Raw genomic sequence first — 12,152 nt, 5'->3', positions numbered from 1 at the left:
CAGTGACGTCAGGGACATTTACATCAGAACTGGGCTGGGCTACTATAGAAATAGATTGAGTAGACTCTGCTGCTCGTTTGTTGTGACCGAAGGACTTCTATTTTGGCCAGTGACCACAAGGTGGCATGTGATTGCCAGAGAATATCACCAAAGGGAGAGGGACCATAACCTAGAATTTTCCTATAGGGACCTTGTGTCTACTGTGTGTATGTGTGTGTGTGTGTGTGTGTGTGTGTGTGTGTGTGTGTGTGTTGCCTGTGTGTGTGTTTGTGTTGTTACATATTACACAAGTGTGTGTCACGCATTCGCACACACACAATTACATACTGTACATATTCTCTCATCAGAAACATGCAGCTTTGCACATATTTACACATATATGTTGTACATAGTTTATTTTTGTATTGTATGTTTTCTTTCTTTCTTTCTTTCTTTCTTTCTTTCTTTATTTATTTGTTATTCTTCTAATTTATCTTATTTATTTGGATTTGTGATTTGTTTTGTCTATGTCTTAAGTGTCTTGCTGCTGTAACAATTTGAATTTCCCTCTGTGACTGATAAAGTTCTTATCTTATTTGGTGTTTTTTTAATCTCCTATGCAATAGTATTACTATAGGCTACGTATGTATTTCTCTGGAAGCCTATTGCTTTTTTGACCTATAGTAGCTACATTAAAAATTTTGCTGTGATAGTTGAATTGTATCCTTCTAAAATGTATTATTACTATCGGTCTTTTCGTAGGCGTAGGCCTATACCCTACTGAGTTTTTTCATGTTGTCATTGAAATGTAACAATAGAATCGTAAATGTAGATGCCTAAAACTTAACATTGACATTGCACATTGCATACACATTGACATTGACAATTTGAAACGGCCTATCATGTATATAATTTAAAAGGAAGCCTATAGCTATAATTTTCCCATCACTAGTACCATTGAAAATAATTAGCATACTGATTAGTCATCTTAACAGTTCTGTTTTTGCCAAAACTGAAAGAAGAATGGAAGAAGTGGCCCATGGGAAATATCGGCCATGAAACGTGAACCTGCTTGGCAGCTTCTGCCAAATAAAGCGTTCAAGGGACCCAATCAGCCAAGTCACCACAGTCACAGGTGGCAGGCCCTGTTTTACAAGACGCTGCTCTCGCCTCCACCCACAGACAAAAGTAAAGAAAGTGTTCCAGTAAAGGGAAAGAACTTGAGGAGGATTCAACACAGCCTCTGTATTTATCAGGGGGGAGACTTTTTCATCGTTTTGGTCATCACTGATTCTCCTTATTGCGCACTGCCGCGGTGAATACGTTTCCCATGGCATTTTACAAAGAAGAGGGCCAGGAGGACGCGCAGGAATCAGAGTGTCCCGTGTGCTATGAGTGTCTGTCGGGCACAGAAAGGACCCTGAGCTGCGGACATGTATTCTGCCACGACTGTCTGGTCAAAACCCTGGTCAGCGTCAACAGAGACGGAGTCATCAGAGACACTATCATTTGCCCCATCTGCCGACATCTGACATTCATTAAGAAGCAAAAGGAAGCCGTGGTGACATTCACGGCGGTAAAAGACCCAGATGAGGAGCAGACCCTGGAGGTCCCTCTGCCTCTGCCGCTGGGACAGCTGCAGAGCGCACGGCGCGCCTCCGGGAACACTTTGCCGAGGGGGTTTAATTGGATCGGACGCTGCTTTAGGGGAATTTCAGAGAGAGTCCGCCGACAGAGGTTGGTCAGCCCCAGCCACAATGCCTCTCAGATCTTCATCATCAGCGCTCAAGGGCGACCCATGGCTGAGGAAGATGCGCTCAGCGTTGTTATGACTGTGGTCCAGCCTCACCGCAGACGAGGGCGCAGGGTTTGCACGACGGCGCGCTGTTTGCTCTTCTTGCTTTCAACGTTTACTATACTCGCATTAGTGGCTGCTACCTTACCTTGGATTTTGTTGGCATAGGGTAATGATGTGGATTTCTGGATTTCTATCTGCACGCGCACTGACTGATTTTATGGCATGGTGCCAAAAGGAAATGATGAACTGACATTTATGATACAAGACAATAACGTCTTCGCAAAGTTTTCTCGGAGTCAAATGGGAAAGTCACTGAATTGTGTGAGCAAGCTGTCTCATTGATCAAATGCTACTTTGGAGCATTTATATGTATTAGTATATATCTGCCAGTTTGCTAACTCTTCTACCATTCAGTTGGCCTGTTAGGATGCACTTTGACATACAACATGGTTTTAAGATGTGATGTCTCAGCAGGTATTGTGATTTCCCCCCCCTGATTATAAGGAAAAGTCAAGGAGTTAAAGCATGCCTCTGTCCCTTGTGTGCGTTACCAAGCAACAGTCTGAAATAAAGCAAAGGTTAGGGCAGCTTTGACAACTAAGTCTTTTGTTGTGCATTCCTGGTTGTGAGATGTTCTACCTGTTTTATGAGAACTAGACATGCATGCAGAATGACAAGCTGACACAAACAAAGCACATGTCCCAAAGTAGGCAAGTGTATTTTTTCCTGAAGCCATAGTTTCATCAGCAATTTCAAAAATAAGGGTTGCTGGACAAATGCAGTAAAAAAATCATTAGGCCCCCACCAAATCCCACCACAGCTTTTAAAACAGTGCAGTTCATTGTTGTGTTTCTCTGTTGTTGGATACCCAGTTTCCAAGCACCAGGCAGTAACTTCACGGTCACAGGAAAAGTAAACTACAGAGCAAAAAACATCTTCCCCGCACTTTCAGGGATTGTTTCATGGGTATGCGTATGTCCCTAGGAGAAAAAGGCTGGGTCCAATTTTGGCAGCAAGGTCTGAGCTTAGAGAGAGGAGGGTGTGTGTGTGTGTGTGTGTGTTAATGTGACCATGTTACCACAACAGTCATTAGGGTAATGTGTTGACAGCAGATAGATCTTCTCTCTTCACAGGATCTCATGATCAAAAGGAGAGATGTCAGACGCAGATATTTCCAGTTGCTCAATCCACTTCCATTCCACACAGGCTGATCGAGTGAAAGAATGTTTAATATTATGTATGGAGGAGTTGGCGAGAGTTACTGATTGGATTAGACCCTTGGTGGCCAGATCCCCTCACTAGCAGTGCTGACCTGAAGTGTGTATAAAGGCAGCGTAAACAGAGTCACCTTAAAAACTTTCGGTAACAAATAATTGATACGCCTTTGGCAGTCTGGAGGAGATAGACTAGCAGGTAGAGAAGAGCCGTGCCCGGCTTGATTGTTGTAAGGAGATCCGCTGGTGGACTGTAGCATTAGATTACCACTGACTCCAGGGGTCCAGATTGAGACGGAGCAGGGACACTGGACTTCATCTTGAATGTCAGTGCAAGTTTGTAACAACCAAGAATGTAATATAAGAGGGCAACAGCTTTCATACAAGTAAATCTAATGATTGTTCTCGAGCAAAGACTTCTAACACTTTATTTCACAACAGAGGGAACTGTGGTGCATAACATGATGCAGAATAGAGTGGAGTTATGCCATAAATCCCAGTAGACTGGTTTTCAGAATGAGCTTTGTCACTATCTCCATCATCCTGACACGTGCGTACACTCCTAGTTTCCTCCTGTGACAAGCCCTTCGACCATCTGGTTGTTCCAGTCATACAGGTTACAGACTTTAAGAAGCTTCTTCTGTTCAGCCTTCCCTGGTCTCCCAGTGGGTGTGGGAGGAGGATAATAATGATTTGATTATTTCATTTGATGAATCAAACTAATTGGGTCACATTCATTCTAGTGGTCTGAATGCCAGTGGATGGGCAGGATTTAACTGTAAAGGTGTGGCTACTTTTACACGTGGAATAGATTGAATTGTCAAAACTCACTGATTTTAAGGGAATTAATAATAGTGGATTAAGGTAAAAGTAATTATTTCAGGTAAGCATTATAGCACTGCACCCAGAGTGAGAAAGTGACTTAATGGACCACCTCCTATACTATTGTTTCGGTTTTTCAACCAGTGTGATCATGATATTATATGCCTCCTTAGGAATATACAACCTCCACTTTTTTGTACACTTTAACAATAACAATCTCTAGGCAGACAAAGGTCTTGAGTGAGAAAACTGTTGTCATGGCTCATTAAGTGTCCATTGAATTAAGGAGATATTTTTAAAAAAATTATACAGAAACACGCAGAAAACACTGAGAAAACACACAAACCAGGTGAGATTATTAAAAATGTAGAGTTTAATATATATATTTATTTCTGACATTCTGATAAGGATTGCAGGTAGGCTTCACAGTACACACTGTGTTCCACTTGATATGCTAAGCAGAGGAGGAAGGGGTGGGCATGGTGGGCTTGACAAGCGGCAGGTTTTGTTTGTACACTAGTTGTGAAAGCAGAAGGAGGCAGTACATCCACGGGCAACATCCACTCTTCTACCGTATTGCTCAATGACCCCCTGAGGACCATTTTATTGTGATCCACATTCTCGAGAGTCCATCGTGACATTTTATCCAGTACCCCTCAAGTTGCTCTTTTACAATCCCTAAAAAGACAGTGATTGACACAAAACATGGATTATCAAAAGACTATCTAAGTGCATGCATGACATTTTCAGATATTTCCTTTTCTACTCTCTGAAAATCCCCCCAAACGCAAAATGTAAACAAATTGAGCTTTGTTTTAGACCGACACAGAATTGGTGGAGAGGCGGGAAGGGAAATGTGGCTGAAATGTTTGACTTTAAAACTGTGACAGTGTATCATGTGGTGCAAAAGGTGGCTCCTATGAATCATTTATTTGAACATTGCAGTAATGTTACTGAAAATTATGATACGTAATTAAACCATGATTTTTTTTTTTGGGGGGGGGGGGGGAGGAAAGGGTATACGTGTTTTTCTTTTCAGCAGCGTAATAATCACACCTATGATGAATATGAATGCATGCTTTTAGGTGACTGTAAGTTCCAGTTATGATGCACAAATGCATTACAGTAATACTGCCCTGTACTGTTAATAATACATGCCAACAGGCCCTCATTGACCTTCATCGAAATACAAACACTCATTCGCTCTACTAGCAGTTGACCAGTTAGTTATCACAAAATCAAGTATCCTACCGTTTGAAATCTGAGTGAGTCACATTCAGTCAGCACACAGAGAGAGAAACCCCTGCCTCCTCATAAAAATGTATGGATCCAGCACAGAAAATAAAACCTCTAGTACACATTAATTGTGCCTATAGTTCCAAAATAACAACCATTGTGAGGGCACTTGCAATTGTTGTCATATAATCACCACAACTATCAATATAATTATCAATATCACCAAGATCTTCATAAACATAGTCCATTGAGAACACACACTGAGGCATACCATAGATCACTTTTGGAGAGAAGTTAATCTAGAATTCATTTAGTCAGAAATAAACCAACAACAAACAAATTTGAGGAAAAAAAAGTAATTGCTTTGAAATAGAAATAATGGCTTTTTCTGTGGATGGGGGAAGGGTGACTTTGACCACTTTTTGGACTGAGGTGGATAAGTAAACACTGTAATTGCACTTTAATTGACAAAATTATTGTCCTAAGACATTTTGTATGAAATTAGAAAAGTGACACTGCAGCATCTGTCCGTTGATGAATCTGAAATAGATCTCATTAATAGCCTGCCTGGCGATACCAGCTGTTTTAGCCGGCCCAAGCTCTCAAGCTCTCTCAAGGGAAACCAAATGTTTGCCTAAAGGACATAGGGGAATTCAAAATGCCAGGTTAGATGTTAAACTTGTAGCGATAGGCATGCCATATCTGACTAACCATCGGCGTTTCTAGATGATTCAGCAAACGTTTAACTTTGCTATAGTGAGTCTACCAACATAATCTTATGCATTAATCCTCATTCTGAATAACTTACTTAAAATTCCAATGGGACTTAAGCAATCTAATTATTTACATAGGAATCCAAAAAGTAACTGATTTAAAAAAACAAACTGATAGGGCATTGAGCAACTCATTAGCGCTCTGGCCTGTTTGAAATCAAAGCTCAGGAGACAGAATTAGAAAGACCACAATTGATTTCAAGCAGAAATAGCATCCTCCATTTCTGCTGCAGCATCATTGTTACCTGTTGTAATAAGTGAAACATTAATGAATCTACAGTAAACCTGGTAATTGTGTGCAGGGACAAAAATAACATCAACTCTTTAATCATTACATTTTCTACACATGATAAATATCAGCACATATATTAATATTATGTATATTCAAGATATGCCTTTTACATATACTTTTCCTCTCAGGTTTATATACATCAAATTATGTACAGTCTTTGTATTTACACTAGGGGTCAAAGGTCACTGAACCTGAAGCACTTGAAACAAGGTTAAGAGAGAGAATCATATGAACCTAAAGGCAGTGTAGTCAGGTTGAAACCTCAAGCATGTCATCCATTCATTATAATCAAACTGTAACAGCCCATGGACTGTCTAGAGTTCCTATGAGGCTAATATCCTAACTCTAAGGACAGTAAATACTGACACTAAAAAAATTGATCATATTGTCAAAGTCACAGGCTCGCCATGCAAACACATTGTATAGTGCCTCTGTAATGACTGAATAAAAGATGCATGTTCATAAATTTTACAATTTGACATTCTTCTCATACTGTGCTGGTAAAAGTGTGAGCGTGTTATTTGAATAAAGTGACGAAAATGATCTAAAATGCAATACTATTGATTTTATTTTTTTTTACCTGTTTGTAGATATCATGGATAAAGATCTAGTGATGTCGTATGTGGTGGAGGAGGGGAAGTCAGGACTAGGGCCACAATAAGAATGAAACAGTATGAACACTGCAGCGATGACAATTGGTTTCATCCTGCGCGCCAAAACTGTCTCTAGGGCTCAATTGTTTCCCAGTGTGCACAAAATTCGGATACCCTGTAAGCAATATACCTAGACTACTCTCTCACACACACTCTCTCTCTCTGTCTCACCCTGAGGATGGGTTTTGCTCCTAACCATGTCAGGCTCTGAGGTTCCCTAAGCGTCAGTTGTACAGCTTGTGAGTTTCATATTGCAATTTGATTGCATTTTCTAATAAGGCAAAAAGAAATAAAATAAAAAAGTCACAAAAATACAGACCACTGCTTCAAAGAACAAAGATGAACAAAGCAAAGCAGAGAAACGAAACAATCAGAAAAAAACCCTTAGCATAATACTCCTCTATATTTCCAGTCTTCCCTCCTAAAGGCAACTGTTCCTCCACTATGGCATTTTGGTGTGTTTTTGTAGTCACATTTATGTACTAGCTAGCAATTCTAAGAGATGAGTTTCTTTGCAGCCTGTAGCGGATGTGAGGGAGGGTTCGAGTTCTGGTTTCAGGTGGGCATTGGTGAGGCCAAGTGGTGTTTGGATCAGGCCTCGGCGGCGGCTTCTTGTGACAGTTACAGTATGTACAGCCGTAGGGGTGCCGGTAAGCTGTGATGCCTTAGGGTCATAGGTCATAGGGTGGTGCTCTGGGGTTCCTCCTCAGGCACAGCGTCCCCCTCTGGAGAGTCTGTCACTGCCAGGGAGCTCCTGCAGGGGGCGCCGCTGAACTCATCGATGAGGCTGTCCAGATTGACATTGATGGAGGGGATTTCATAATTGAAGATATCTAATGGTGAGCATGGTGGGAAAGGTGAGTATGACGAGCAGAATGGTGGTGGTGGTGATTATGAGCAAGAAGAGCGGGAGAAGAGGGCGTATGACGATGATGATGATGATGAGGTGTAAAAAACGGAAGAAAGCAGAAATAAAAATTTAGTCGTTTTGAGTCTGAACTCGTGGCAAGTGGCATATGATGCCGGCCCTCGTGTGGAAGGAAGCAGCAGATTACATGTGTTTGTCTTTCACATTCTACACAGGGATGTTGTCAGCGTGTTGCAAGTCACATCATCTATTGAACAAACTCTGGAGCGACTAGTGTATGTGACACAGCTCTTTGTGTCTTTTGAGACGATGCATAGTTACGTTGTCAGATAAAATACAATAACAGGTCAAAATGACTGCACAAGGACACATTACTGTACACGTTTACAACAACGGCCAGATAAACCAACACAGAGGCAACAAGATGTGTGTGGAACTCTGTGAAAAATGGCACCAAGACATCAAGGTGGGCTTGAAGTAACAATGGGAATCTCATGAGGACTGGATATTGGCTCTAAATATCGGTATTCCAAAGCATTGCTGCATTTACTGTAGGCAGCAAGTCCAAGCAGAGAGTGATGACTACTCCTGTGTAGGAATGAGATGGAGCGTGGCAGTGTAGTAAGAGGGAGCAGAGGTTATACAAAGCGATGAACCTGCCAAAGGAGGAGTGGGGGTTACCTGTGGCCCCCCCATTACCGGTGGCAGGGGCGTTAGAGGGGGGATGTCTGTTGGCATAGGGCTGGGAATGGGGGAGAGAAAGGAGGGGGGAGAGGGCGGGGGCTTTAAGATGGACCTTTGTAAGCGACGGCGTCTGCAATGTGAGCGCAGTGTGGTGCACTCTGGGAAGTCCTTAAGCCATGCATTACAGGTGGAACTACAACACCATGCGAAGAGACTATAAAGTCAACCCACTAACAGGGGAATGGATAAAGTGTTGCGATTGACAGAGAGCTAGAGGTAGGTACGAATGTTTGAGGCAGGCTGCAGGAGACCCCAGAGGCAGCCACAGCACTAGGCCAGGCGGTGAGATGGAGCGCACGGGGCGGGGGCGGTCTGGCTTACCCTAAAAGTCCCCCTCACACTTAGCCCACACTGAATCCCTGGCCTCACACAGCTGCAAGGTACACAATAGTAGCAGGGGGAACAAGAGAATGATAAATATAACAAAAGTGACAGAATGATTGGTATATATTGACAGAACACCTCATCATCAGAACATCATAGGTATAATGTTGGGTTTATCTGGCTAGGTCTCCACGCCCCTAGGTACTGAGAGAGATTGGACTGGTGTGAACTGTGTAAGCCTCTGACCTACCTCTGCCGAGTGAGGGTCTGGGTAACACAGATAAACAGAGAGCACATGATGAATCTAATGGCAACTTCCATACAAGCAGGACGAGCTATGCTTCTCTGATGTTTCCACACGTTACCCAGAAACATCATCACATAACACAAGCAATGAATACATAGGTCAGGAGTTTTTCTTGCTACAATAATTGCACAAAAATGCTAATATTTACATTATGTCATTCTCAGGCAACTGTGTCTAAAAGGCAACTGTTATTCATTCAAACATTCTTTTGGGAGCAGTCGATAAAGGGGACAGGAATCTTTTATATCTACAGCGACATTCTGAGAGTCCTACAGAGTCCTACACTCGTCCGCCGTCTCCATTGGACAGAGCCACAGCGAGTCTGAGAGAGGGCCGCTGCAGCCCCACCTGTGGTGGTGGCGGGGGTGTTGTTGCCATGGGCTGGTGTTTACCTGTGGACATGCTCTCCCCGGGGGACAGTCCGTCCAGGAGGCCCTGCTCCAGGGGCTGGGGAACCGGGGCCGTGGCCAGGCCAGAGAGCCCTGGGGGGGCTGTGGGCGGCTGAGGAGGGGGCAGACTGGGTCTCTGCCTGGGTTTAGGGGCGGGCCGGGACTTGGTGAGCGTTCCGGTCAGGGAGGGCGGGGACGAAAGGGAGTGGGGAGCCCCCAAGGGGGTCTGCCCGGGGGAGGACGCGAGCGCTTGCCCCGGAGGGCAGGCCAGTCCATAGGGGGAGGGGGTGCTAGGAGGGGTGGGGGACAGGCTGACCGGCGACGGCTGACCTGTGGACTGGTCGGACATCCCGCCAGACTGGCCGTAGGGGACCTTGGGAGGCACAGGGGCCAACTTCTTAGAACCTGGGGACACACAACACAGGCACGTTACTGTCTCCTCTTTCAAAAAGGGAAAATACATACTGTACGTCCTCAGAAGCGACAGTGAGACCATGTAAGCTCAACGTGAGGGAGGCGCTGACCTTTGCGCAGGGTGTGTGGACTGTGCTCTGTGGAGTGGGGGGACTGGCTGCTGCTCTGCGGACTGCTGCCGGGGGGAACTGTCGGACCTGTCACCTGGATGGCTTTGTGTCCAATCACAGGGGAGAGCTCTTTACTCTTCAATGTACTGAAAAAGACAGGCAGATATTAGTGTGTGAATGCTATTGGACACAATGTATGTGTGTCAATCAATGTACTGAAATGTCAATATACCTCATCTTCATCGCCTCACCACCACCACCACCACCACCACCACCACCACCACCACCACCACCACCACCACCATCATCATCATCACCATCAACATCAACAATATCAACATCATCATCACTGATATGAGTGTTTCACTACTTCTTGGTACGCTGTTATCACAAAGTTTTCTGAAACCCAAAAAGCGATGTCGACCAAATCTCTTACCTTGTTGGTGTTTACAGACCAAACACCCTTTACTCAGTGTTTTCATACACAAATGGTGCACTGAAGTACTTGATAGAATAAAAAGGATTCAAAACATGATGTGTTTTGAAACACCAATAAATGTAATAGATTGGAAACACGTGGAAGTCTGAGTTATGAAAGTAAAAATCAAAATTTCCCTTCCAAAGTGTTTAGTACGCTTTTATTTAAATCTCAAATTGCAGTGCATATACACTCCCGATAGAGAGCACTAATCTGTTCAAGGAGCTTAGTGATTTGCTGAAAGGCAATTTTATGATGTTAAGTGCCAAACTACAACTCAACTGGGAACCGAACTCACAAGCTTCCAATCTCAGGATGGATCTCTGACCACAAGGCCACTGAGCTGGGTGCATTCTTTAAAGAAGAGCCGACAAAAGTGCGTTTATACCCAGCAACAAATAGAGAAAGAAGTAGCATTAACTGATACTTCTTGGGACAGTAGCTCAGAAATCAACCTCGGTCAGCATTGGGTTCAGTTTCCAGATAGTACAGTGAAGACGCACAGGAAATAGAGCAGAGATATGTAACAAGATAGCATCAGCTAAATACACAGCTATGTAAGCACAAACACAGACAGGAGAGTGCACTTGTCCAAGGAACACACCTTTCTTACCAAAATATATTTATATTTTTTTAATTAATTTGTGTACTTACACATTTGTAAAAGAAGTCTATGAACAGCTGATAGTTACTGATTAGATGATGATTATTTAAGATACCTTTATTTAATGTTTTGTGGTTTTCTTGTGGTACCAAAATCTCAAGATGGATTTCCCAAGCTCTGCGTTTACCAAACTTGCTTGGTGTTTGAAGGTACTTAAATTATGCTTTAAATGATGTTTAAAATACACCTGTAACTGGATCAACCTTCAATATCCAGTTCTCAGCTTGCACTGATTTTATTGGTATCAAAACACAAACATCATGTTTTGATCCATTCTCTTCTAGCAGTGTAAGAAATAGGTACTGCACATCTTTTTATTCTTTATTGTTAGTCTGTGTTCAACTGGCTCAGAGTAATATACTGACAAATATCAAGCCTTGACTCATATGAACCTGCACCCACACAGAGCACCCATATTGTAATAGTAGTCGCTTTTAGTTTCTGTGACATCTACTGAACTGCAACCTCCTATGTGAAGTCAGTTTGACCTGCGTGCCTCCAAGGAAGGCCATCTGAATGGAGAGTCATGGAGAGGGAGGGAGTTATCAAGTCAAGAGGGAGGGGAGTTATCAAGCAGGCTTGTTCTGAACGCTGACATAGAATTGCTCTAATGATTCATGCTGTCCTGTGTGGTTGTAACGCTGAACACTTATGAGTCAAGAAACTGCCAGGATCACTCCAGACAAACTCAGCAGTTGGGTCTAGCTGACAGATGCTTCAGAAAGCATTGTTGCATAGCCGTTCAGTTGTAAAAACCAGATCTTCTATGCTGCAGTATAATAGACTGGTATGTTGACATTGAAGGTTAGACTTCAGTGAATAAAAGCCCAAGAGATGTAGCAGGGCATTATTGAGAAAGGGATACCACTTTAGTGCCCTTAAAAAAGTGATACTGTATGTTTCCCTTTTGCCGGTTAGTAAAACATTGCTGCAAACTATAGAATAAATACATTCATATGCTAGTTGATAGCCATATGCAGCGTTATCCATGTATTTATCATCTACTCAACACCAGCGTCAGACGTCAGAGTGCTATATAAGCCAGTAACATCCTTAGTTGCTAGGCAACCCCCATGAGAGGCATCCC

At 43.1% G+C, this 12,152-nt stretch overlaps 2 protein-coding genes across 2 annotated transcripts in view; one reads left to right on the top strand and one right to left on the bottom strand.

The window, feature by feature from the left end:
* The first annotated feature begins 1,124 nt into the window (after nucleotides 1-1,124).
* On the top strand, nucleotides 1,125-2,379 carry LOC139929837 (RING finger protein 222). Its single transcript, XM_071922887.2, has one exon. The coding sequence runs from the start codon at nucleotides 1,310-1,312 to the stop codon at nucleotides 1,940-1,942; it is 633 nt and encodes a 210-aa protein (XP_071778988.1). The 5' UTR covers nucleotides 1,125-1,309; the 3' UTR covers nucleotides 1,943-2,379.
* A 3,655-nt stretch (nucleotides 2,380-6,034) lies between these two features.
* Nucleotides 6,035-12,152, bottom strand: part of arhgap44a (Rho GTPase activating protein 44a) — a 29,915-nt gene continuing 23,797 nt past the window's right edge. Inside the window, exons 19-21 of the mRNA XM_071922814.2 lie at nucleotides 9,924-10,069; nucleotides 9,403-9,804; nucleotides 6,035-7,600 (exon numbers count right to left, since the gene is read on the bottom strand). Of these exons, the coding sequence (XP_071778915.1) occupies nucleotides 7,446-7,600; nucleotides 9,403-9,804; nucleotides 9,924-10,069 (703 nt within the window). The 3' untranslated portion in view covers nucleotides 6,035-7,445. The remainder of the gene's footprint in view (nucleotides 7,601-9,402; nucleotides 9,805-9,923; nucleotides 10,070-12,152) is intronic.

The sequence above is a fragment of the Centroberyx gerrardi genome, chromosome 7 (assembly GCF_048128805.1).
Source record: "Centroberyx gerrardi isolate f3 chromosome 7, fCenGer3.hap1.cur.20231027, whole genome shotgun sequence".
NCBI lineage: Eukaryota > Metazoa > Chordata > Actinopteri > Beryciformes > Berycidae > Centroberyx > Centroberyx gerrardi.
This window is presented reverse-complemented; position numbering and strand designations above follow the sequence as displayed.

Coding starts and splice junctions, on each gene's coding strand:
- LOC139929837 (XM_071922887.2), top strand. CDS start 1,310: ATGGCATTTTACAAAGAAGAGGGCCAGGAGGACGCGCAGGAATCAGAG.